This window comes from Podarcis vaucheri (genome assembly GCF_965113315.1).
Source record: "Podarcis vaucheri genome assembly, chromosome: 12".
Taxonomy (NCBI): domain Eukaryota; kingdom Metazoa; phylum Chordata; class Lepidosauria; order Squamata; family Lacertidae; genus Podarcis; species Podarcis vaucheri.
Window position 1 is genome coordinate 43806672 of NC_138750.1, and position 27180 is coordinate 43833851.

At 42.3% G+C, this 27180-nt stretch overlaps 2 protein-coding genes across 6 annotated transcripts in view; one reads left to right on the forward strand and one right to left on the reverse strand.

Moving 5' to 3' along the window:
* Positions 1-2889: 2889 nt before the first annotated feature.
* On the forward strand, positions 2890-21027 carry LOC309515682 (mycocerosic acid synthase-like). 5 transcript variants are annotated; one of them, XM_082193727.1, is made up of 7 exons: positions 2890-3890; positions 8750-8853; positions 9797-9950; positions 11437-11597; positions 12428-12631; positions 13234-13415; positions 14503-21027. In XM_082193727.1, the coding sequence occupies exons 2-7, from the start codon at positions 8799-8801 to the stop codon at positions 20044-20046; spliced, it is 6300 nt and encodes a 2099-aa protein (XP_082049853.1). In that variant the 5' UTR covers positions 2890-3890; positions 8750-8798; the 3' UTR covers positions 20047-21027. The 5 variants fall into 5 exon arrangements, with proteins under 5 accessions (XP_082049853.1, XP_082049852.1, XP_082049854.1 ...); XM_082193726.1 differs by lacking the exon at positions 2890-3890 and having other exon boundaries at positions 8568-8853; XM_082193728.1 differs by lacking the exon at positions 2890-3890 and having other exon boundaries at positions 8568-8853; positions 11437-11573.
* Positions 21028-21918: 891 nt separating this feature from the next.
* LOC309515862 (uncharacterized protein) overlaps positions 21919-27180 on the reverse strand; it is a 31039-nt gene continuing 25777 nt past the window's right edge. Inside the window, exons 10-12 of the mRNA XM_082194076.1 lie at positions 25340-25461; positions 24044-24189; positions 21919-23817 (exon numbers count right to left, since the gene is read on the reverse strand). Coding sequence (XP_082050202.1) covers positions 22211-23817; positions 24044-24189; positions 25340-25461 — 1875 coding nt within the window. The 3' untranslated portion in view covers positions 21919-22210. The remainder of the gene's footprint in view (positions 23818-24043; positions 24190-25339; positions 25462-27180) is intronic.

Consider the following 27180-nt stretch of genomic DNA (forward strand, 5'->3'; position numbering starts at 1 on the left):
ACACTCTTCCTCTTTTTCTTCTTCTACACAGCACAAAATGTGTTTAGCTGCATGTTACAATAAATCATGCATAAGTTACAGCACACAGATGACTTCATCAAGGCCAGACATGTTCCTGTAGATGTCTAATTAAGGCCCAGCCAACCAGTCATTTCTAGTAAAATGGCTTGAAAACATGTAAACAATATGAATATACAGATAGACTGTTCTGATATGACCATAGCTGTCAACTTTCAGATTTGAAAATAAGGGATCAGCAACCTCAAAAATAAGGGATCAGCAGCCTCACCTGTCCCGGGGACAGTCTACGGGATATCTAACAATCCGGGATAGCAGCAGGAAGCAGCGGGAAATGGCGCTGGAATAAGGGAATTTCCCGCAAAAAAAGGAAAAGTTGACAGCTATGGATAGGACTGACATTTTTTGTTCCACTGAGCATCATAGGAGAGATATGTTAGTGAACATTGGCCTTATTAGTTAACTTTTATGTGCACAGAAATTCACCCCTAAATGCTGAATAAAAACACCCCAGACACTGAATAAAAACAACAGAGGATGTGCAGTGCCTATGTACTCTGTTCTTGATATTACCAGAGAGATCTGTGCAGCTGCATAATTTTTGTGGTTGTATGAAGATTTATAAGAGTGGAGTGGGGGATATAAGTTGTTTATCTCCTTTTTTTGCTATAAACCCATATCTCATCACATATTGCTCTAATTAATTTCTTAATTTACTGACACCCTGAGTAAAAAATTACTTTAAAGTGTCAGTACTATTTGTAAACTGATAGGTTTATGGTACTTATGCAACCAAAAAGTCCCAAGTTCTCAGAAAAGTACTTTTATACAAAGCTAGTAAATGCATATTAATAATGGTGAATGCAACAACAGAAACAACGAAAGGGGGGGGGGTGCACTGTGTCCAACAGAAAATACCTGTATACAAACCTGACACTTAGATTTGCGTGGACAGGCGGAGTCCCCCAAACCCTGGGCGGCCCCTGTGTGGAATAACGACTTAAGACAATGTGCTATGGGATTAAAATTGGCCACAACTTTATTATGTTTCAGATGACGGTAGACCTTGGCTCAGGCATTGGGTGTTTAACCCTCCCAGTCCCCCACCGGGGATCTGGGGAACATCAGGGTTATCCAGAGTGTGTGAGTGGGGGTGGGTGGGCTGGCTCTGAAGAACATATGTTCAAGCAGAGAGAACCCCACCCCCGTTACGCCGCCGTTGCAGGGGAGAGCAATGACGACATCTAGGCGTACAGTCAAAGCCTCCCCTCAAAACAACCCCTTTAACGGGGAACCCTGGGATCACCGCCGCAAAGAGAAGGGGGCCGTGGGTCACCGTTACACGCCTACCCCCATTTAGGGAAGGTAGACTAAAGGATTCCGCCCAAGGCCTGATACCACCAATGCAGGATAATTCCTTTCCAGCCCTTCAACAGCGACCTTGCCGTAGCAGCGCCCACGTACCTGTGGAGAAAAGGTTAACCTGCAAAAGAAGTCTTAACTGAGGGTGGGTAGGGTGGGAGAAGCTCTGGAGCCAGCTGACAGTTCCCAGATAAGATCCTCCCTCTATTGTGTGGGCAGGTGTTCCCTCCCCCTACCTGGCCTGATCACCTTGGCAACGCCTCCCCAGGCGGGATTGGGCAGCTGGCTGAGGTAGGCGGAGAACTCCAGGTATCCCATCTGGGGAAGGCGAAGCCAAGCCTGTTCTAGTGGTGCCACATAGGGCCCAGGGAGCTGTGCACGACCATGCAAAGGGCGCCCCCCATTTAATGTGGGGAGCATTCATTCTGACAACAAGCAGAGACTGAAATGGAACCTATAGGCTTCTTTGTGCTGTTCCAAGAGACTGAGGCTATGTACACATTAGTGGCTTAGACTCATAGAATTATAGAGCTGAAAGGGCTCTTAGGGTCATCTAGCCCAACCCCCTGCAATGCCGGAAGCTCAACTAAAGCATCCATAACAGATGGCCACCCAGCCATAAAAGTTTGCCCTACCACCGCTGCATTTCAAGTCACAGTTGCATGTTTCTGTGCACACCAGAGACAGGACAGAGATGTCTTTATCCAATGCGCATCACCTCTTTGGTCTCCCCATGTCTGCAACCCCTCCCCCTCACCACTTCTAATCATGAAGCTGTCATTTGCACATGTGCAATGTTCGTCTCAAATGCGCACACCTCAGCTTAACTGCGAAGTGAATATGGCGTTTTAACTAGGTGGAAGCTGGTTTGAGGGAAAGCAGACCAATCTACAAAAGTGGCTGGGTGGGGTGGGGGGAAGGAGGTGGCCTGTGTGTTTCTCTGTGCTTGTATGAATTGATGTTTGTGGGGTGTGGGGCAGAATGGATGAATAGGCTGGGAGTCGCAGGGAGGAGGGTGGGGCAGGGAGAGGGAGGGAGAACAAGCAGGGTCGGAGGAAGGGGGTGCGGGTGGCCCGGGTGTCACCACCGAGGGGGTGACAAAATGTCGGGAGGCACTCAGCGCAGGGCCTGCAGCGCACCCGAACTACATGTCTCTCCTGGGAGTGACGCGGTGGCTTGGGCGTCCACAGAATCAGCGCTGCCCCAAACGGTCTGCCCGCCACCTCCCCCTCAGCTGTAGGGTGGCTGAATGGGAGGAGGCAGGCAGACTCCTTGGAGGCCCCGCAGGCGACTGTCACCGCCCCCATGGGCGACTGGCCCCACCCTGCGGTCACGAGCGCTGCCCCAGGCGCCCAATCGGCTTGCTCCACTGCTGAGAGCAAGCATGAGGAGGGAAATAGAAATGGATAGCTGCTGACTGCTATGTGAGTCCCCCCACCAGGGGCGAAACTAGGCTTTATTTCACCCAGGTCAAAGACCCAGTTTTGCAGCGCCCCCATGTGCTTTTGTGTGTGCGCGCACACACACACACACACACACACAGGCCACGAGCCTCAATTTTGTCCCTCTGGAGGCTTCGTCTGGGGCAAACAACCTGGCTAGCCCCCCCTGTAGCTACAGCTCTGCCCACCACCACTACTTTGCCCCAAGGGATGCAGCCCTCAACCCACAAAAAGTTGATTACCGGTACTTCTTATTTTAAAAACACACAGGGACGTGACTGGCAATTATGCATTTAGCATCATATCTAGTTTGACACTGAGGAATGCTTTTGGTTGGTAAGGGGACTGGTCAGGGTGGAGATGGCATGTACAGTGGTACCTCGGGTTACATACGCTTCAGGCTACAGACTCCGCTAACCCAGAAATAGTACCTCGGGTTAAGAACTTTGCTTCAGGATGAGAACAGAAATCGTGCTCTGGCAGCGCGGCAACAGCAGGAGGCCCCATTAGCTAAAGTGGTGCTCCAGGTTAAGAACAGTTTCAGGTTAAGAACAGACCTCTGGAATGAATTAAGTACTTAACCCGAGGTACCACTGTACTGACAGCTGGCTCTCTTTCTGTAGCTCCCTTAACATATATGAGTTGCAGCAACTGACCAGTAAAACCAATCTTCCTATTACAATATGGGACACTTATAATTATGATAGTGTTATCCACTGTGCTAAAAAAGTAAGATTTATTTATCTTGCCTAGGATCTCATTATTCATTTGGTCTGAGGCTGTTGCTTCTGCCATGACAATTTTATCTTTCTAAATCTTATTCATGTTTCATTAGCTTCTGCGATCTCTGTTGAAAGACAGTGTACTAAACCACGTGCTGTTTACTTGCCAATTAAGCATGATGCCTGTTCTGGTATAACCAGACAGCCTAGCCTGAATGCGTCTAGAAAATATGAAGAGCAACTAAGGACTTTTGTACAGAGACTAAGGACTGGGGATTCATTGACAGTGTAACTGATAACTGATCCTTAGAAAGAGCACATGGAACCTGGGAAATCCATGCCTAAGGTAGGTGTTATTAAACAGAGGAAGTATTGGTTGCAGAAACAAACAAAATGGAGAAGTGCATTTAAAAAAAAGGATGGGCTTTATTTATATGTGATTGTGTTTATTGTATGGAAATCTTAAATATGTAAACAGAATGCTTCAAGTTGTTCTCTGTACTACTATTGTACATCATGTGTATGTCTTTCAAGCTTTTTGTTTATGTGAGTATCCGCATATAATGTTTAGTGTGTATGTGTGTGTGTGTGTGTGTGTGTGTGTGTGTGTGTGTGTAATGTAGATTGAACAATTCAGCCTTTTCTCCTTGGAAAAGATAACATTCTGTTCTGTAGCTGATTAATTCAAACATAACTTTTATTGACAATGTTTTGGAGAAATGGGCACCCAGGACCAGTTTGCCCCCGTCACACATAGGCGGTGTATATATCTCTAATGCATGCACACCTGAAGTTATCTGAAATCATAAAGTCGTTGAGCAGTTAATATTTTACTTGTGTGTTTCTAACTGCTTGTAGAAACTTACAGAATGTGCTTTATTTACACCTACAAAGCTATTCAGCTGCTTTTTTCCAATGTGCCCAGGATGCTTTTATTGAAGATGGTTCAGTATTAGTTTTTCCATAATAAGATCTTCTTTTCGTTTTATCGGGAGGCATAACAATTGTTTCATTGTTTCCATAAGGATATTGGGCATGATCCAGCCAAACTGAGTACCGACACCTTTTTTTTCTTTAATAAAAGCACTGGTCTTAATGCTATATGATATACTTAGGATAAATATGCATATTTGCAGGCAGATGTGTCCCAGAGAACATGAGTAGAGGAAGCGGAATTACCCCTTAGCTGAAGCATGTTACTTCGGGAATTTCAAAGCCTGGTGCCTTCATTACATATTTATAGGTGCCAAGTGAAAACATCCCTCTTCAACCAGGCCTTTTGAACTGTGTGGGGCCAGAGCGCCAGCTCCTTGGGGCCAAGGCACTGGGGGGGGGGCTGATCTTTTTTTTAAGGAGCTGGGCGCCCTCACTGGTCAGATGACTCTCTCAATCCGGAAAAGGTGAGGGGCGAGGGTATTGCTTTGTTTCTTATTACATTATGTACTTTTGTGTTTTTATATTGTAAACTGCTCTGTGATCCTTGTACGTATATACATTTAATCGATAAATCAATAAGTAGATATATACATTTAATAAATAAATTATTCCGCACTTTCCAGTGCAATCGCCCCCCAATCCCCTTATCCCAAAATTCTACCTTTTCTGGTGTGGGGGGGGGGAGTGTTTTTGTTGTGCAACAGCACCCTATCAGCTTTAATTGTGCAGCCTGAATTTTTTGGTATGTGACTGAAGCCTATCCAGAAATAGCAGATCTGGAATAACCCCTGGTACAATTTTACAAAACTTTCCAGAGGCATCTGGTTAGCCACTGTCAGAAACAAAATGCTGGTGTGCAAACAGGAGAGCTTCCATGCTCTTCTGAAAACATCTTATTTGTGTGGGAGCTGGGAGGATCCTCAGATTCATTACACTGTGACTACATTGTTAGTCATCAGTTAAAGGAAGAGACTCTGTGCATTCCATCTCAAAGGGAGGATGCCTCCGTCCCCTGCTCTTGCCATAGCAGAACTGCTGCATTCCTAAACTGTTGGTAGCTGTTTCTGCAAACTGGTTCCAATAATCATCTCACGCCTTAATGTACTGATACTCAATTATGATTTGTCATTATAGAAAAATTGTCCTGGGGAGTAAGGAATTAAAATGGTTGTTTTAAATGTCAATAGCACAATGCAGAAATAGACCAGGTTGAAATTTCTGCAAAGGGCAAAGTATAGGCGCTTACACAACAATTGCTTAACATTAACATAAACAGCCTGTTGCAAACAATGCAAGTGTGAAATACTTCACAGAGGGATGGGATGTGAGTGGGATATTTTTATTTTTATTGGACTTTCTTCGATAGCTCCTAATAAAAGAGAAAAGCTCATTTTACACAGGAACATCTTTTGTAAGGAGTAAAGTGAGTGCAGCTGCTCAATTTATATATCTAGGCCAGCCAAAACAGGATGTTTATAAACAGAAGCTGAAAAGAATTGGGGAGAAAACTCAAAAAGCTGGAGGCTTACTCCGTCTTATTAGAAGAAGTATGAAATCTAACCCCATAAAGACTAGGTGACTACATTCCTGCCCAAATGTAGCTTTCTGCCCTTCAAATAATTAGGACCACTTCATCGTCTCACTTGATGACAGCCTTTGTCCACAACAGGATTCTCCTTTGCTGTGAAGACTTAGACATCTCTGGCTTCCTGTTTATTAAAAATCCATCTTGATTTGTTTTCCCATAGAAAGTAATGCAAAATGGATTAATCCGCTCCAGACTTTTAAAAACAACCCCTAAAACAGCAATTTAACATGAATTTCACTAACAATACAACTAATCCATAAAATGAAAGCAATAATCAACTGTACTATAAAATAAATAAGTTTTGTAGATGAGAAAAATTAAAATTATTATTTTTTCTTACCTGCATTGATGGTTGTCATTGTTTGGATGGGTGTGTGTGTGTGTGTGTTATCCATTTCCGCAGTCACTCACTCACTCAAACAGTAGCTGAACTGGGTTCCACACAGTCACAAAAAAAATTAACCAAAAAAGCCTCATAAACAAAAACGCAAAAGAAATAGCAAAAACAAAAGTACCAAACTTAATCTGTTCCAGAAGTCCATATGACTTCTCAAATGTTCAAAAACCAAGGCGCAGCTTCTGATAGGTGAAGGCGCCCCAGAAACAGCAGCCGACAGCCACATCGGACGTTCGGCTTCCCAAAAACACTTACTTCCAGGTTTTTCGGCATTTGGGAACCAAGGCGTTTGAGAACTAAGGTACCACTGTAATAGAAACATTTTATTTTATTTTTAAAAGGTTAGATGTTATGTGAGAGGCGCCAGGTTGCCCCCCAAGATTGGGGGGTGTGTGTCAGTGTGTGTTGCACCAGTCTCCCTCAATATTTTTTTTTGGGGGGGGCGTTGGGCCCCTTCAAACAAATATTGAGGAGGCTGAAGACACCTCCACCCCCTAGAATTGGCGTACCTGTAGTACGTCAAGTGTAAGTTACCTCACACTCTCTAGAGCACTTTCCCCATTACAGTGGTACCTCAGGTTAAGTACTTAATTCGTTCCGGAGGTCCGTTCTTAACCTGAAACTGTTCTTAACCTGCTGCTGCGCCGCCGGAGCACAATTTCTGTTCTTCTCCTGAAGCAAAGTTCTTAAATTGAACCACTATTTCTGGGTTAGCGGAGTCTGTAACCTGAAGCGTATGTAACCCGAGGTACCACTGTATACTCCTTATTAATATCTATACAGCACCAATCTCTGAGGTACATTGAGATTCAGATTTGATCCTGTTGCAATAAACAAACAGAACAGCAGGCGGCAACCTACAGGTCACCTGGGCAACCAAGCACAGATGAAGGGAAAGTTCAAGGTCTATTACCTTGAACTTACCTTTCCCGCCCCGACCTGGCCACAGTGATCCATGCAACGGTCACCTCCAGGCTTGACTACTGTAATTCGCTCTACGCGGGGCTGCCCTTGAAGCTGTCCCAGAAACTCCAGCGGGTGCAGAATGCTGCAGCGAGGCTCCTCACGGGGTCTCTGCCATGGGAGCATATTCACCCAGTGCTTTTCAAGCTGCACTGGCTCCCGGTGGAGTACAGGGTCAGATTTAAGGTGCTGCTTTTGACCTTTAAAGCCCTTCACGGCCTAGGACCCTCGTACCTACGGGACCGCCTTTCCCGGTATGCCCCACGGAGAGCCTCAAGGTCCATAAATAGCAACACCCTAGTGGTCCTGGGCCCTAAGGAAGTTAGATTGGCTTCAACCAGAGCCAGGGCCTTTTCAGCTGTGGCTCCGGCCTGGTGGAACGCTCTGCCTCATGAGACCAGGGCCCTGCAGGATCTGATCTCTTTCCGCAGGGCCTGTAAGACAGAGTTGTTCTGCCTGGCCTTTGGCTTGGAGCCAGTTTGATTCCCTCCCTCCCTCTCTTTCTTTCTTTTTTCCTTTCCTTCTCCTGCGATGAGGCTACATTTTAATATTTTAATGTTCAATATTTTAATGTTGTATTTTAATTTTGCTTTTAAGTTGTAATCATTCAACTTGTTTGTATTATTGCTTGTAAGCCGCTCTGAGTCCGGCCTAGGCTGGGGAGGGCAGGGTATAAATAAAAATTATTATTATTAAAAAGAGGTAAGAGGGATTTATTGTTTCGCCGCCCTGAGAAGTGTAGCGGCGTGAGGGGAATAAGGGTCTCTCGGCAAGCACTACTGACAGGACCCTTTGGGGGATGCTGTGACTGTTCAATGGGGCAAGATTCTGCTTTAAAGGTAAAGGGGAAGGTGGGGCCTTGGAATTCCCCTCAGTGCTCACAGTCTGCCCCTCAGGAGAGTCTTACGTCTCGAAACATTGACTTCCTCTTCAGCAGCCAACTCATGTATGCATATCAATCTTTATGGAACTGCCTACTTTTCTTACACAGGACTTGGATGTCAGTCCTCTTTCTTTGACCTCCACAATAGACCTTGAACTTTCCCTTCATCTGTGCTTGGTTGCCCAGGTGACCTGTAGGTTGCTGCCTGCTGTTCTGTTTGTTTATTGCAATAGGATCACATCTGAATCTCAACGTACCTCAGAGATTGGTACTGTATAGATATATCGTAAACACGCGCACACACACAGACACACATTTATGAACTGGTCTGCTCTTCATCGAAGAATATTACTCTGCGGTCATCACAAAGGGTTGCTTATATTTCAAGGAGTAGTCACCAATTAATAAATATTTACAACTCTACCTTCTTTTCCACAGGACGATTGCCTTATTCAGTGACCAACACAAGTAGAAAAATAAAATAAAGATGGCGTCTGAGAATGAAATAGCTATTGTGGGTATAGGATGCAACTTTCCTGGAGGTAAGTCTTTGGGTGGGGGAGTGATATAAGAAAGTTATCCATGTTTCTTTCACTCTTTTTATTGTTCTATGGTATAAAGCTTTCTCGTGATTTAAAGTAAAAGTAAACTAAGAATTCAGCACTAGTTATTGAGAGATACCAATACAGTGGTACCTCGGGTTACATACGCTTCAGGTTACATACGCTTCAGGTTACACACTCCGCTAACCCAGAAATAGTGCTTCAGGTTAAGAACTTTGCTTCAGGATAAGAACAGAAATCGTGCTCCGGCAGAGCAGCAGCAGCAGGAGGCCCCATTAGCTAAAGGGGTGCATCAGGTTAAGAACAGTTTCAGGTTAAGAACGGACCTCTGGAACGAATTAATTACTTAACCTGAGGTACCACTGTATTTAAATTCTTGCTAGAAATATGTCCCTGTCATGAACACGGAGAAGTGAATGTCTGTGATATTGTGAAGTCCACTGCAAATTCAGGTTTGTTACATGACAAATCTTGGAATTTTGCATCTCATCAATACTCTTTAAATGTATGATCTAACTTTCACAACAAGCAGAATAGCACATATCAATTTAATTATGTATTTTGCCTTCCTGAACTTGGAATATGCTAACCTAAAGCTTATGCCTTCACAACTAGATGGCTCTCATCTGCGAGATGCCATCCAAACAAATATGGTAACAGCTAAATGCAATTTTCATAGGAACATCATGCAGAAAAATTACAGACAGTATGATGAGATTGTGTGATTTAGGAAAAGGTCCAATTTTCTATGAAATTTGAAATTTTGTAGCACTTGAAATGCAAATTTAATTTGTATCGCATTTTGAAAGTTGGATTTCTCATGTAAGTTCAGATAAACTGAACAACAGGTTTGACACTTTGAAAACGGAAACAGTATATTTTAATACATCTAAAAATGTATATTTAAATCTTCATGCAACAGGTGAAGGAATTGACAGTTTCTGGAAAGTGTTAGTGAATGGCAGAAACTGCACTGCAGAAATACCTCCAGAAAGATTTAACATTAGAGAGTGGTGTGATCCAGGTGACGACAAACCAGGTAAAATACGTACAACTCGTGCTGCTCTTCTTGATGAGTAAGTCATATATTTTGCTAATAAATCCTTCAGACTTTCTAAACTTGCAGATTTCCCCCTTGAAATGACTCGCTGGTGTAATATGTGTTATTATATGAACCTTTCAAAATATCTCTTAAAACTAACGAGCAATCTCAAAGTGCTGCGTTATAATGAATGCATTTCCACACTACGGGAGCTGCTTTGGGTGCAAATCTTATGCTGAAATTGTACACTATATGAACTTCACAAAAAAGGTGATGTCATCATAATACTAATGTCCCTCCACATTCTGCTCATCAGCTACAATTCAGAGTGTGGGTATTAATCTCTTTTCCAACTACATGATCGGAAGGCCTTGAGGGCAGGACCCATGCTGAGGTGGTTTGGTGAGCAGCATGAGCAGAGACACATTTCAAGTCTCTTTGAGTTCTTTTTTTTCTGAAAAAGTGACTAGTTGATAATCACCACAACAATAATAAATTCATTATTATCATTATTATTTCATTATACTTTATACCCATCATGGAATCCAAGTTCCCAGGCGGTCACCAACCCAGGTACATCTGGACCTGCTCAGCTTCAGTAAGGAGATGTCCCTAAGTGCCTTCAGACCAGATGTTGTCTCTATGCTCCTCCAAATGTCCCATAAATGCCAGCCAGTGTGCCCAACAAATGCCTCATTCTTGCTTCAGATCATACCCTGGGACTAAGGCAGCTATAACCCATTTTAGCACTGTTGTCTCCCACATGAGAGTTATCCTTATTCCCAGCGCTCTTTTTCTAGAAAAAGAGGTGGTGGAACTCACTATGAACACCTCCCTTGTCCTCTTATAATGGCAATGGTGCCCACCTGAGAGATGCCAAACTGAGTTCCAGCGAGTTCTGGTGGGGGAGGGGGAGCCCTGATTATACTGCAGTGCAGCTTTTCCTGGTGCAATAGTTTCAAGCCATGGTGTTTCACTGGTATTTCCACCAGCTTCATACAGTGGTACCTTGGTTTAAGAACAGTTTAGTTTATGAACAACTTGGATTTAGAATGCTGCAAACCTGGAAGGTGTTTTGGTTTGTGAACTTTGCCTTGGAAGCAGAACATGTTCCGCTTCCCGTTGAGTGTGTTTCATTTGTAAACTGAGTCCCCGCTGCTATGGGAAAGCACGCCTTGGTTTAAGAACGGACTTCTGGAACAGATTAAGTTCATAAACCAAGGTACCACTGTACTATGAAATGACATGGGCACAGTGTCCTATCTGCTGTGTCCTATCTTGACAATTTCTGTGCTGGAAGCTGTACGCTGGCTCTCTCGGCCAATAAAGCGAGATGAGCGCCGCAACCCCAGAGTCGGTGACGACTGGACCTAATGGTCAGGGGTCCCTTTACCCTTTACCTTACAACATGTAGTATTAGGCTTCAATGAATTTTAAGTATATCTTATCAGAGCATGTTGGATTAAGCAGTATATGAATCACACCATATATCATGTCATACCTCCATTTATTTTTTTTAGATTGAATGCATTCGATAACAAGCTGTTTGGCATCAGCAATGAGGAAGCTGAGCGTATGGATCCTCAGCAAAAGTTACTCATGGAATGTACCTACAGAGCGCTGGAAGATGCAGGAGTCACTCCTGAAAACATTAGTGGTACCAAAACAGGGGTTTTTGTTGGTAAGATAATAGTTATGATGCAGAAGATTTTGTATATTTACATTGCATACCATATATCTGCTTTAGAGGGGGCCACACGACGATTGGTAACACCACATCTATATGGACATTTACACCTGGTAATTCCAAATAAAATGATGTTGGAAGACGCTGGATAATTGCTTTGTCAGAATTGACAATATTGGATAATATTGTTAGGCCTTTAAAATATGTCTTTCCAAGTGAGTTCCTAAATTCCCCTCTTCCCCAGCATAGGAAAAGGCCACAAGTTTGGTAATTTAAAAATTGGTTTACTTACAAACTCATCAAATGCCAGCTTCATGTGCTTTTCCATACGTTCATCAGAAAACATTGCACAGGCAGGAAAACTTAGCTTAGTTACAAAGTGGTAAAAGTTCCTAGATTTATTGGAATATGAACACAAGGGTGGCTGGTGAGAGCCATGTGGCTGAGCTGAAACAAGCAGCTCAAACCTCCTCACACACTGAGTTTCTCAAGTAGATGGGACCGTAAGCCTGATTACCTATCTCATCCCAAGGTCGGGGGAAGTGACATAGCTAAGCTTGGCAGGAGAGCTCACTCTGTGTTTTTAACCCCTTCAGGCATTAATAAAACTTAAGCATGTTGGTTGTGTGCGAGGCTGGTTATCAGATTTACTGTGAAGGGAAACTGAGATGGGGAAACACATGCTGCTTAAGTGCCTTAGAAGAAACACAGAATAAAAGTGAAATAATAAATAATTGTAGGATAGGAGGTGAAGAATAAAAACCAGTACTAGATGTAGATTTGAGTGTAAATTGACCTTAAAAACAAATGTTCTGTATTTACAGGCCTGATGAATCGAGACTATGAATCTATAACCAGCAGGGCAGTTGCTGAAATAAATCATTATGATGCCACAGGGGCAGCAATGAGTACAGCTGCTCATCGGATTTCATACAGTTTTAATTTGACTGGACCATCAATTGCCATTGATACAGCTTGTTCATCTTTTCTCTCTGCTTTGGACCTTGGTTACAAAGCCATTAAACAAGGTATTCTTGGTTACTAGGTTTCTTATGCATACCATTAACCGTGATTCCCAAACTTCCCCCACCCCCCCATAGACCACTTGAAAATTGCTGAGGGTCTTAGTGGATCACTAAATGATTTTTCTGTGTATTATATCAACTGTAATGCACTGTGCTAAGTGGTGCATGGAACCTCGGTTGTCAAACACTTCGGAAGTTGAACGTTGCGGATTTCAAACGCTGACAACCCGGAAGTGAATGCTTCCATTTTTGAACGTGCCTCGGAAGTCGAATGGCTTCTGAGGTGCATTTCTCCATTTTTCCAGTGGATTTTGCCGACCGGTAATTGCGCCTCAGTTGTCGAACGTTTTGGAAGTCAAATGGTCTTCCAGAACGGATTACGTTCGACAACCAACGTTCCACTGCTTATGCCCTGCCTGATCCAGGAGAGGCTAGTTTAAAACATGGAGATGAGAGACAAAGATATGCCCAACAAAGGATTCTGCAAGAGAAATCACCATGATGACACAGATGGTATCAACACCTCGTGGCTACGTGAATGAAATATTTGTTTTCCCCCTTTCATGATTTCAGTCTCGTTTTGTTTTTCTGTACCTTTGATATAGGAGACTGCGAATCTGCTATCTGCGGAGGAGTAAATTGCATCATAGAGCCTTGGAAGTTTGTATCTCTGAGTAAAGCAAACCTTTTATCACCTGACGGAATTAGTAAACCCTTCTCTAAACATGCAGGTGGCTATGGAAGAGGAGAAGGATGTGGCGTTCTTTTATTAAAGCCACTGGTAAAGGTAGGGTGTTTATACTGAACTCTCAATTTCCCAAATGTCCCAGGGATGTTCATTGGGTCTAGTGTGCTTTGGAAAGGAGAACACCAGAAACTTGCTGTCTTTGTAATATTTGCTTTTTAAAAAAATATGCCCAAGCAGAACCTAAGTGGAGGCAAACAGGCATTCCTTCAAGGTAGCACTGATGCTACTCTATCTCAAATCTCCAGAAACAGTTCCAGAAAGATTCTCTGCCTATGTCACTAAGCCTTCAAAATGGCTATCTACCTTTGGCTGCTGTTTCTTGGCATGATCCCCTGAACTAGAGGTTTTAACCTCTGAATTCTGATTGGTATCTAAATTAGAAGATATTGGAGAGATTCCCAATTATCATGAGACTCTCTTCTAAACAGATACTATTTATTTATTATATTTATATCCTGTCTTTCTTCAAAGGAACTCAAGGTGGCATACATACATTGTGCTCTACCCTGTTATCCAATGACTGAAAGATGGTCATTGATCTAAAGCCACACGATAAGATTAATGACTGAAAGCAGATTTGAAACTTGATCTTCCCAGTACTAGTCTGACATTCTGATTACACCAGACTGACTCCTTAATTTACTCACTAATGAAGTATTCCAAACTATTAACCAGAAAACAGTCCAACAAGAAATAGTTAGCCACTAAAAAATGCGTAACTGCCACATAATAATTACAAATTTCCCCAATATCCCTCGAAATAAATGGCTGGAATAACTTGCTGCTCTTGTACTGTAAGTAATGCTTAAGAGAGCAAGAATGGTGCAGAAAAAAAGTAATACCATGGCGCAGAAAAAAAGTGAATTCAGCATAAAGTTGTATATCCTACTGGCCTGCAGTAGGTAGTTTAGGATCATGGACTTTGGTAATTATATCACCAAAGCAACGTCACGGGAAGTTACAGATGAGGAGAAGATTCAGTGTTACTGAAAGGTCCAAACACTGCTCTCAAACAAAATCGATCAGTGCTGTCGCTGTTAAAACAAATCTAAATATAATCATGCTGCAACAGTTACTTAATGTTTGATAACATTGTGTATTCCTCGAATCTTTTGTCCACAAATAGGCACAGGAAGAATTCAACAAAATATGGGGCATCATCAGCATCACGGCAATCAACCAGAATGGAAGTTCTGTTGCTCCAGGCATGCGATCATCTCAAGCAGCACAAGAGAAGTTGTTACTTAACATTTATCCAACATATATTGATCCTTCAGCTGTTCAGTACATTGAAACAAATGGTCTAGGAATCCCTATTGAAGATGCCACTGAAGCAGAGAGCTTAGGCAATGTCATTGGCAGAAAAAGGCCTCCCGATTTGCCCCCTCTCAAGATTGGCTCCGTTAAAGGGAACATTGGGCACACAGAGTCGGCTGCTGGGGCAGCAGGCTTAATCAAAGTTCTTCTCATGATGCACCATGGGAAGATAGTCCCATCCTTGCACTTCTCAGAGAGCACCAGCAGCATAAATACAGGGAAACTGAATCTCTCCATCCCAACAACAGTGGAGAAGTGGGAGGAGTTCAAGGATTTTGGCAGAGTTGCTGGGATCAGTTGTTTTGGACTTGGTGGGACCAATGCCCATGTGGTTGTCAAACAATTTAAACAGGCCCAGGTTACCCTTCCAGCCAAAAGGCCCGTCGAATTATTTGTCATTTCGGCAGCTTTAAGAAGTTCTCTCAAAAGGGCGATAGAAGACACAGCTAGGTACCTTAATACCAGTGAATCAGCGACACTCCCAAATGTGGCCTACACATCTGCTTGTAGAAGAAGTCACATAAACCACAAATACAGAAAAGCGTTTGTGGCATCCTCTCTCCAGCACTTACAGCAACAGCTTAATTCAACTGAAATGGAAACTGTTTCAGGGAAAAAGCCTGCAGAATTGATCTTTGTGTTCTCCGGTAATGGTCTGAATTTCAAAGGGATATGTAGAATCCTGCTGAAATCTGAGCCCGTCTTCAGAGACAAATGTATTGAAATCAAGCAATTATTTCAGCAGCTTTCACCCACTGGAATTTTGAATTTAACAGAAAGTGAGCACAATGATTTGCCCAGGCCTGAAGTTGCCCAGCCCTTACTCTTTACTCTGCAGGTGGCCTTGGTTACACTCCTGCAACACTGGGGCGTTAAGCCAATTGGTGCTGTTGGCTATTCAGTTGGCGAAGTAGCTGCTGCCCATTGTGCTGGCTTGATTTCCCTGGAAGATGCTGTCAAAGTCATCTACCACAGGAGCAGGCTGCAGGCTAAAGTCACTGGAGGCAGAATGCTGGTGGTTGGCAACATTCCCGTTGCAGAAGTGTCAGCAGCCCTTGGAGCATATTCCGGGGAAGTCTGCATTGCAGCATTTAACAGTCCTTTGTCCTGCACCCTATCAGGAGATGAAGTGTCTATCCACTCCATTCAGAAAGATCTGGCTGAGCACTTCAGTAAAAGAAACATATTTCTTCATACTTTAGATGGGCCAGCTGCATATCACAGCCACATGATAGAACCGGTACTAACAGAACTCTCAGAAAGCTTATCAGAATTAAAGAAAAGGAAGCCAGAGATTGAGCTTATTTCTACAGCAACAGGGAAGGCCTTTTCAGATGGTGATTTTGTTACAGGCACCTACTGGGCCAGACAGGTTCGGGATCCTGTTTCTTTTGCCGGGGCCATAATAACATCAGTAAGAGGCAAGGACAACATTGCATTTGTGGAAATAGGTCCTCAAAGAGCTTTGCAGAGATACATCATTGAGACATTAGGGACGCAAACCAGAGTTTTTCATTCTTTGCAAACGGATAGGGAATATGTGACTCTTCTTAATCTAGTGAAAGATCTTTTTGAATTGGGATTGAATGTGAATTGGCAGCATTTTTATGAAGGTTATCAAAGTGTACCATCAGCTTATCCCAGGTATCACTTTGATCATCAGAAACTCATGCTGCATCAGAAAGCAAACAGCAGAGGTGTAAGCTCAAACCATTCTTTAATTTGCAGTACAAATAAGGATAACTCAGAATTCATTTGTTCTATTTCTGAGGCTCTGAAACCACATTTATATGAGCACAAGAACTACTGTGCTGCATTAATTCCTGTAGTTGTTTTGGTGGAACTTGCTCTGGCAGCCGTGATGATGAGCTCAAGGCCAAAAGTACCCTTAAGTTATTGTCAAATGAATATATTTTTCCCTGCACCATGTGTTTTAAATGAAAATCTCCATGCTTTGAAGATAAAGGTTGAGCCACAACAAACAGTGTCAAAATTCAGAATACAATCAGGTTCAGCTAATACAGTTTATGCTTCGGGACAAGTCAGAAAGAACCCTGAAACATCAATTGAAGAAAAGATTATTTCCTTAAAAGACATTTTTCAGAGGTGTAGATCTGTTGTTAGCGAAGATGAGGTTTATGAAATATTGGCTCAGTCTGGATCCAACTATGATGCTACTTTCAGGCAGCTAAGTAATGTATTTTATTGTGAAGACTTGAAAGAAGCTGTGACAACTGTTACAGTGAAGAGACAAACAGTAGAAGAAATGTATGAGTATTATATCCATCCAGTCCTTTTAGATTGTTTTCTGCAAATGGTAGGTATTCTGGCTGCAGTTACTTCCAATAACAAAGTAGTTTTACCTTCTGGTATAAGTAGTCTTGCAGTTGCTCACTCATTGGAAGAGGAAATGATTATATATTTAAAAACAACCAAGTCCACTGACAATTTCTTAGAGTTTTGTGGATGCTTCACAGACAAACAAGGCTCCATTCTGGTAGAACTGAGATGTGTTCAAATTAATTTGGTGCAGGAAATTCCCAGGAAACAAAATGAATTGTTGTTTGAAAATCAGTGGAAGGAAATAACTTCTGATCAAGCAATGCATAATCTGCCCAAAGCACCTCGAGTTGTGGTGTTTGCTGACAAATTTGGAATATCGCAGCAGCTCAAGAATTACTTACATAGCGAGTCTAGATTTGTTGCGTATCAGGAATGGGAGAAATTGTTGGCAGCTAAGAGAACAGATACCTATGCACAAAGTAAGATTAATATGGAACTGCAGGGTTATGATGATGTTCTGTTTATGTGGGGCATCCAAAAACTGAATGAAAATTTGCCAGAGAAAGTGGTGAAACATTCAGTAAGATGCTGTGAGGCATTTCGCCAAGTTGTTATTGCATTAAAGGAGAAGAAGTCCCATTGCTCCATTACAGTAATCACTTACAGGACATCAGAAAGGAAAGTAGACCATATAAACACTGGCTTTGGTTTGTACGGCATGGCTCGAACATGTATGGTTGAAGTCCCGGAAATAACGTTTCAGATTATTGACATCAGCTCTACAAATGCAATAGATATCTCGGCCTTAGCTGATGTTTTAGTAAAATATAAAGCACAGGATTATCCAGAAGTCTGGATTGATGAGGGACGAATTTATAGTTCTGAAATTAGGCGCACACAGATTGAACCCACAGCCTTCAATACACCTTCCCACCCACTTCAGAACTCAGACTTCTGCATCTTGTATACAGGAGATCCATACTGTATGAATGATCTGTCAGTTAAAGTTGCCAACTCACGTACTCAACTTGGCAACCACAGTGTTGAAGTTCAACTTGAAAAAATAAGCATCCACTCAGAAGACTATTTCCCTGTTAGCATGTCCAGCTGCAAGTTTGGGAAAACGTTGTATTGGAATTCAGATACTATAGATAAACACAAGCTATTAGCTCTAGACTTTACTGGCACTGTAACAGCAACAGGTAGTGAGGTGAAAAAGGTAAAAGTGGGAGATCATATTGCTTCATGTTATCCGGTTTCTGCAGCGTCAAGAATTAATATTCCAGAAACAGTTTGTTTCAGTACTCAAAAATTTCCATGTTTCAGAAATATACCATGTACTTCATTCTTCTGGGTAGCAAGGGAGATTTTTCATCAAACGCTGCCAGTGCCAAAACATAATGAAATATTAGGTATTGTTTGCACTGAGCCTGAGTCAGTTTTGGGCAAAGTGCTTACTTTTTCAGCTCAGGAATTAGGTTGGAAAATAATAGTTACAAACCATACAACTGGTCTATGGCAACGTGTTAATCAGTGCAATGCCCTTATTTTTCTACCTCCACTAAATGGACTATTTAAAGAGGGCCTAAGCTGTCTTTTCCATCTCCGAGATGTTGTACTGGTTTATGGCAATGAACAACCAGAATGTTTGAGGTATCTGGCTGGGAGTGATCATGAAAATATCCATATTCACACTGTCAGTCTTATCCGCATTTTCCAGAAAGCATATCTGATACGATCTCAGAAGGAGATGTATTGTTGGCTGAAGTCAATGAATATGAAACAATTAAAAGATATCGCATATTTCATTTTTCAGCAAGCAGGAAAGCATCTGAGGCCTGATGTTGCATCCTATTTCAACTGCAAGAATTTCCCAGTTGCAGTACTAAAAAGTGATGAGGAAGACAGCAAGATATCAGATATACCCGAGACTGAAACAGACAGGAGAATGTTTAAGCAGAATGCAGTTTATATAGTCGCAGATGAATTCACTAGGCTTGGCTTAGAAACTGTAAAATTTGTAGCTCAGAATGGAGGCAGGTGCATTGTGCTACTTTCACAGAGGAATCCAAGCACAGAGGAGCAAAAAGAAATAAATGCTCTCCAGGATCACTGTGAAGGGAGCAGAATAGTCAACTTGCAGTCTAACATTGTTTGCAGTTCAGAGGTTGAGAAAGCTATCAAGTTGATCAGTAAATTTTTCCCAAACTCTCCTGTTAAAGGTGTATTCCACAGTGCTATGGCTTTGCATGATGGGCTTCTTGAAACCCTCAACATGTCTAACTTTGAGGAAGTTTTAAATCCAAAGGTAGCAGGGGTAATCAATCTTCATCGTGCCATGCAAGGCAGGGAGCTTGACCACTTTGTATGTTATTCTTCTATTTCATCGTTTCTTGGAAACGCAACACAGTCAAACTATGCAGCTGCCAATTCCTTCCTGGATCTCTTCTGTCATTACAGGAGAAACAGTGGCCTTCCAGCGCAGTCCATTAACTGGGGTGCTTTAAATCTCGGAGCCTTGCAAGATCAACAACACTATCAAAATTATAGGTTACAAACGAAAGGAATAGAGGATCTGCAAGTGAATGAGGTTCATGAATATCTAAAACGAAGCTTAATTCTGGATAAACCTCAGCAAGCTGTGTTAAAATTGAATTTTCAAACTTTAGCTGATCATGTTTTATCTCAAAATTTGTCGCTGAAGAGTCGCTTTTATGAACTTGTTTCTGAAGAGGCCGGTGGTAATCCTGAGCTTGCTGGTGAAGCTGGATTCAAAAACCACTCTCTAAATGAGCCTGTAGATTATGCAATCGCACTTTTGAAAAGCCTGGCTAAAACTATCCCTGTTGATCTTTCAATGCATACGCCACTTTCATCATTGGGTGTAGACTCTACATTAGCCTTTACTCTACAGAATCGTATCTTTACGGAAAAGAGAGTGGAAATACCTCTCACGAAACTACTTGATCCTCAGTCCACTGTGTCAACTTTAATCTTATACTTGAAAGAAAATTCTGACACAACCGATTCTCATGGAGCTGAAGGTACTGATGTTGGAAGCTGGTTGTAGAAATGCATTTCCAGGCATTATACTAAATTAATTATCAGTAATGGCTTAGTGTTCAAGGTTTGTTTTTTGCAGTTCAAAACCTCAAAACCCCTTGATCGCCACGGTACTACTAGTCCCCAAAATGGAAACCTCTCTCTATACAGGACACGTTCTGGCCATGCCTATCACCACAGTCTGACGGGTAAGACGTAGGCACAGTAGGTGGCTTGTGGTAGAAGATATAAATGCATATGACAAATGGAGCAAGTCCAATGTCTTTTCAGTTCGGTGCACAATACAGAATTTCTGCTAAGCTACAAATTTCTGATTGTGCAAAACAGATGTATCTGTATGTAACACCGCAGGCCAACACAGACCTACCTGGCATAAAGCTCAGTTGAAAAAAAATGGTGTTTATTTCTAAGTAGGCATGTAGAGTGTTGCTCTGGAGGCGTGCCTATGATTACAGCCTTCAATTATTTAAGTACAATTGATTTTTATTTTTTTACTGTTATTTGCTAGGTGGAATATGAATTATATGGGAAATGTATTGATTGTAACTTTAGTACAGATAATTAATTTGAATGAAGATTTATAATGGGGTCTTTATGCAAAACATATCCTAATTTGTATTAATAAACTCTTGTGTGGTTCTAATATTTGCATTGGCCTAGGAACAGGAACAGCAATGCTTGTGGATGTGTGGAAATCAAAAATAACTTCAGGGCACATGTATTGTGGGGGAATTCTGTATTCGGAATTATGGAGCTACTGTATGTACTTTCCTTACTTGTAAGATAAGAGAGGGAGGTCCAGCAGCAGCTGTTTTAACCAGCTGTCATTGAAAATCAAGCCTCCACATCATGTCAATTGACTGAATTCAAATTCAAACCACAGAAAAATTGTGTGTGTACACAAGACAGGAATTCAGAAGAGGCCAAGAAGATACCATAATGGCAACAAAATGGGACAAGGACCATTTTCAAAGATGCTACAAAGGTTAGAATCAGATTTTTAGATGATGAGACAGAAGGTAGACACAATATGCTTGGAGAACACAACCAAACTCTCCCTCCTCTGTCCCAGCCGCAACATTCAAAAACACCCTCCCAACTCACGCATGAAAACAAAGTTGACCACAGCCAAAACAAGCAACCACACCCTAGGCAAACCCCAACTTCTCTCACCACCAAAGGAACACAAGCAGATAGAACCTGCGCAAATGATGCTGACACAAAACCCCACACATACATTAAGTAAAATAGAAACATCCCCACCCCACCCACCATGGCCCCCTCCACCTCTTCCCCCCTTTTCTTCCTAATGTAACACTAATGTCTCAACAAATGAAACTGACCTGTAGAAAAGGTAACTCGAAAAAAGAGACATCGCACATATTTTTGTAAACCAAGAAATCTTTAAAAAAAATACATTAAAAAAAGAAAAGAAAATATAACACAAGCAAAACTTGATATATTGTACATTTTGGGTGCTAATATCATAGCATCACAGAGAACATAAGAGATTCTACCTTAGTAGGCCCCTACAGATCTGGGATAAGGAGGGGTACCCACTTCAATGGGTGGTATTTCCAGGCAGGTTTGAAACGTGGCTCAACTGAAAGGGGTTTTGAGGCGCTGTCAATCAGTGGAATGGTGGTGCCTGAAATATCCTAAGCAAAATGCTGCGTGCAGGGCTTTGCAACACCTGACAATCAGCTAATCATTGGGTCTTACGAAGCCTTATGAAAAGTGCTCTGTAAGACCCATGTGGGCAAAAGGGCCACCTGATGTAATCGTGATGTCAGTGGTCCTGCTCACTTTCCAAAGTTGGCCCGCAAGTGGTGAGAGAGAGAACACTGAGGAATAATAATAATAATAATAATAATAATAATAATAATAATAAATTTTATTTATACCCTGCCCTCCCCAGCCAAAACAGGGCTCAGAGTGGCTAATATCAAATATATGACATATTACCATAAAATCAAGCAATCAATTAAAATACATCCTACCTCCTAAAATCAAGTCAGAATCAAAGTAAAACCCAATCAGATGGCAGCCTGCAAGGTAGGGATGGGGACCTTAAATGCTTACCAGGAAGAGCCCACTCCTGCCCTCTAGGTAATTAGTTCCATTATCAAACTGCTCTCATTGTAATATTGTCATGTTTACATTAGGCGGTTTCATAATACAGTATTTGTATCTGAGAAAGGAACTCCTTCAGCACTGGAGCTCTGGGCACTGACTGGAAGCTGTCTATTTGGCATTTTACTACAAAAGCCGAAGAAAGTTAAGAACACAGGAATAAAAATGAGACCGTGAACAGCCCCAAACAAGATCACCAGAAACATTATCTTAAAAAAGGTTCTGAAGATGTAAGAGGATGCCATGGAGAGTACAATAACTCCCAAGATAGTGGAAATAGCTCCCTGCGTAACAGGGTAGCCAAGGTGGTACAAAGCATCCACAGCCTTGTCATTCACTTTGTGTTTCTCACTGGCAACAAAAGCATAGGAAATATGGGCTGAGAAGTCTACTGAAAACCCTATGCAAATTACAAGGTTAATCATGGATATGGAATCAAGATTCACATTCCAGAAAGACATGAAACCAGCTACTCCGACAATAACAGAGGCAATAGCAAAGGTTACCCACAAAGAACAAAGAGGATTGGGAATGAGTAGTAAGGAAATGAGTAGCATGGCTCCAGCAGCAATCAGAACATTTTGAACTGTGTTCTGAACGATCACAAGATATTGATCAAAGTAAATAAAAGCTGGATGATAAACCATTAACGGTACCTTGCAGTCCTTAGCAAGGCCTCTCAGTTCATTTAAAAGACTCCTCTCATCCACTGCAGTAGTAACATTGACTGTCTGTATGAAAAAACGTGATGCTAATATTTCTGTAGCAATAACATTAATATCCCACTTGAAGTCTGGATTAATCCCAAAAAGGGTGGCTAAATTGTCAATGAAAAGCCTATGGTCATCTATATTGAAAGACATACGTTTAGCGACATCTTGGTAAGTTCTCAACCAGGACACTGATAAATTCTTGTTGATGTAGGATGAGCTTTCTAGTGCATTCATACAGTTTTCAAGATCTGCACGGACAGATGAATCCCAATAAGCTTTGCTTTCAGTAACAACCACCATAACCCTTGGGCCGTATTCTGAAAAATATTCCTTTTCCCATTCATAATACTGGATGACATAAGAATTGTCACTAGCTAGATTTCGAAGATCTATACCTTCTTGGACTTGAGTGCAGCCAAAAATACTACTACCCAAGTAGATGAGATAAAGGACTACCACAAGCACCTTGGTCCAGCTGTGCATAAGGAAGGGACCGTAATACTTTCTAAAGAATCCATTCATGGGGTGTTCAGTCTCTGCTCCAGTGGACTCATCAAAAGACCCTCCTACACAGCACATGTTATATGTGCAGCCCTGAGAATCCTGAGGCTCATTGTTCACTTTCATGAATGTGAGCCAGTGTCTGTTGCTTTCTTCTCGACTCCCATTTAAAGCAAGAATGGCCCCAAGAAATGTCAGGCTATATAAGTAGCAGAACACAAAGGCTGTTCCTGTGTAGATGCAAAATGCCTGAACGGACTGGAATGAAGTTGCAATTCCAATGTAGAAGGCTAAAACGTCTGTGAGGGTCGTGATGGTAATGGACACAGCTGCTTCTCTGTAGGTGTCAGCCATTCGATCTCTGACACTGTCCTTCACTTTAGTCTTCTGCCAGCAAGACACCAGGATGAACATGTCATCAACACCAACCCCTGAAGAATGGCAAATATATAACATATTAGTTCCTATATGTCATGCGAGAAGAGAAATACAGTGATATCTTGAAACTCGAATGACTTGGCTCCCGGGGAAAAAAGGCTCCTTAACGTCGCAAACCCGTAGATATGTAAGAGAATTTTCACCCATCATCATACTTAAATGTATTAATGAAAAGCCCAATGGAGAAGTCAGGAGGAATGTGTACATTTGCTCACTTACCAAGGATAAGAAATGGCGAATTTGCAACTGTGACAACAAACGGCACCCCACAAAAGAGCAGCAATCCAAAGCTGCTGACGACAGATAAGCCTGCTGACAGCACCCCAAAAGCTGCAACCCACACTTTTGTCCGTACACAGTCCAGCCTGGAAAACAGATTAAGAAGATTCTAATTCGATTCAGAGTATCATGGTCCATGTACTAATCCCCCCTCCCACTGAACCAAGCTAAACCCGTTAGCACCACATGGATCGGCTATGCATGCACTGAAGCTGTGTGAAGCTTTGTTTTGAAGCTCTAGTTGCAGAAAATAGGATGCAAGCTTCCAAGCTGTTGGTAAGGCCATTGAGTCTGCATTCTTAAGATGGAATGTGGGAAAGATGGCCAACATTCAGATGAAGCTTGGTAGATCTACTACCTCCTCTTAAGCCTGTATACACATGATACCTAACAACAACAACAACAACAACAATAATAATAATAATTTATTATTTCTACCCCACCCATCTGGCTGGGTTTCCCCAGCCACTCTGGGCGGCTTCTAACAGAAGGTTAAAAATACATTAAAACATCAATCATTAAAAACTTCCCTAAACAGGGCTGCCTTCAGATGTCTTCTAAATGTCATATAGTTGTTTATTTCTTTGACATCTGATGGGAGGGCGTTCCACAGGGTGGGTGCTACTACCGAGAAGGCCCTCTGCCTGGTTCCCTGTAACTTCGCTTCTCACAGTGAGGTTACCGCCAGAAGGCCCTCGGCGCTGGATCTCAGTGTCCGGACAGAGCAATGGGGGTGGATATGCTCCTTCAGGTATCCAGGACCAAGGCCGTTTAGGGCTTTAAAGATCAGCACCAACACTTTGAATTGTGCTCAGAAATGTACTGGGGGCCAATGTAGGTCTTTCAAGACCAGTATTATGTGGTCTTGGCGGCTGCTCCCAGTCACCAGTCTAGCTGCCACATTCTGGATTAGTTGGGAGTTTCTGGGTCACCTTCAAAGGTAGCTCCACATAGAACGCGTTGCAGTAGTCCAAGCGGGAGATAACTAGAGCATGCACCACTTTGGCGAGACAGTCTGTGGGCAGGTAGGCTCTCAGCCTGCGTACCAGATGGAGCTGGTAGACAGCTGTCCTGAATTGACCTGCACCTCCATGCACAGCTGTGAGTCCAAAATGACTCCCAGGCTGTGCACCTCCTCCTTCACAGACACAGTTGCCCCATTCAAGACCAGGGAGTCCCCCATACACTCTCACAAAATGAAAAGATAAAAATGATTTCCCTTTCCTCAGCAATTACCTTGAGCATGAGATAATTGAGAAGGTTATTGTTAAGGTATACGTGATGGAAAACAAAGGGACCACTTCCTTAGTATTTTTTTCAAACTCTTCTTGTCTGGACAATGAAGTAAAATAAGCCACCTGCCATAGGGAGCGGGGGGGGGGGGAGGAGAGAAGGTCACATGTTAAATATTTTCTCTCTCTTAATATATAAATCTAAATGCTCACAAGAGTATAAAGATAGGGTGCAATTAGCAGAATATAAGTGGGACCTGAAATACATTTTGCAGCATGGAGTGTTCCTGCTTAGGGGCCCAGGATAGCAAACAATAAAAACATCTTTAAAACAATTCCAATACAGATGTAGACTGGGAAAGATCTCTACTTGCTAAGAGCAAGGTTCTTCAGGAGGCACTTAAAAGACAGTCGCTACAGCGTCTGTGTAATATTCAAGCAGTGGGGAGTAATTCCAAAGGACAGGTGTCACAGCACTAAAGGCCCAAGTCCTACATTGTGCGGAACAGACCTCCTGATCAGGTGGTATCTGCTGGAGGCCCTCAGTGACTTGCCATATAAGGGGTGAGGTGGTCTTTCAGATAGCCCGTCCTAAACAGTGCAGGACTTCATACACCAAGGCTTCAAGTTAGCCAGCCATGCCCTCTTTCAGAATCATTCATTTCACCCCGCATCCCATTGGACACTCAACATTCTGAGGCCGCCCAGCAATTCTCAGTCTTCATTAAGCTGCTTGGTTGGGTTGGCTGAACAAAGTCTCTAATGCCTCAAGTCACCAATGTGTGCATAACCTATGACTGACAGAAGCTTCAGCTTAGCACCACTGTCTGGCTTCAAACTTTTAGAGACAGCCACTAGTTTACATAACTTTTAAAATCTATCCATTTGCTCATGCTTTGAGTCACTGAGAATATAAATCCAATATTGCATACATGCGTACATACATATATATGTGCAAAATTCATGAAAGATTTAAGAATTTTATGAGCAATATGGGCTTTATTAATAAATGATGGCTATTTAAGTACCTTTCCTTACAAAGTACTTAAGAGAGCTTCACCGAGGATAATAATACCGATGGCAACCGGTCATGATGCTATTCCATGTCTCCAGCTTCAGAAGCAGCATGCCTCTAAGTACCAGAGTACTAATTGCTGAGAAACAAGAGCAAAAGAGGGATACAATCCTCATTTGTGGGTTTCCCATAAGCATCTCCTTGACCATTATGGGTGAAAAGGATGCTTTGGTCTAATCCAGCAGAGCTCTGAAATTATTGTGCTCACCAACTGAAGGCCTTGAATCCACTTATTTTAGGACTAGTCTCGAGTTGTACAGAAACTAGTAGCGCTGAGAACTGAATTAACTTTCAACTTGGTGTTCCCAACCTCTCTGTTAAAAGTTTATTGGAGCAGGAAGAGGAAAAAAGAATTCTGCGGGAAGCAGCATGGAACTGAACAATTGTCTCTTTATTTTCCCCTTTATCTGGGGGTGGGCAGGGCAGGGAACAGAAGCCGTTAGTCTTCCTGTTAGGCCTGCCAGTAAAACTAACCAAATGTTGAGGATTGTGAGGGAGAAACCCCATTTCTGCTGAAAGATACATCTTCCATATATTGTTTAAATGTGCATATTATACCCCACCTGATATTTATAATAAAATAATTGTCCAAAGGAGGCAGGATAATTAACTTTAAAACAAAGATAGCCTTTCAATAAAATGTCAGGCATTGATGTCTGGTTGGATGCTGTAGCAGAAGGCGTAAAATCAAAGCAATGAGTTCTGTTTAATAGGGTGAGAGGGAAAACACATGCTAATTAATGAAAAGCTGCAACAGGCTAACCCAAATG

What these genes read in the sequence shown, in the direction of transcription:
- LOC309515682 (XM_082193727.1), top strand. Translation starts at nt 8,799, where the DNA reads ATGGCGTCTGAGAATGAAATAGCTATTGTGGGTATAGGATGCAACTTT. An exon ending in CAAAACAGGGGTTTTTGTTG is followed by an intron (nt 11,598 to 12,427) that starts GTAAGATAATAG and finishes CTGTATTTACAG; the next exon opens with GCCTGATGAATCGAGACTAT. An exon ending in TATTAAAGCCACTGGTAAAG is followed by an intron (nt 13,416 to 14,502) that starts GTAGGGTGTTTA and finishes GTCCACAAATAG; the next exon opens with GCACAGGAAGAATTCAACAA.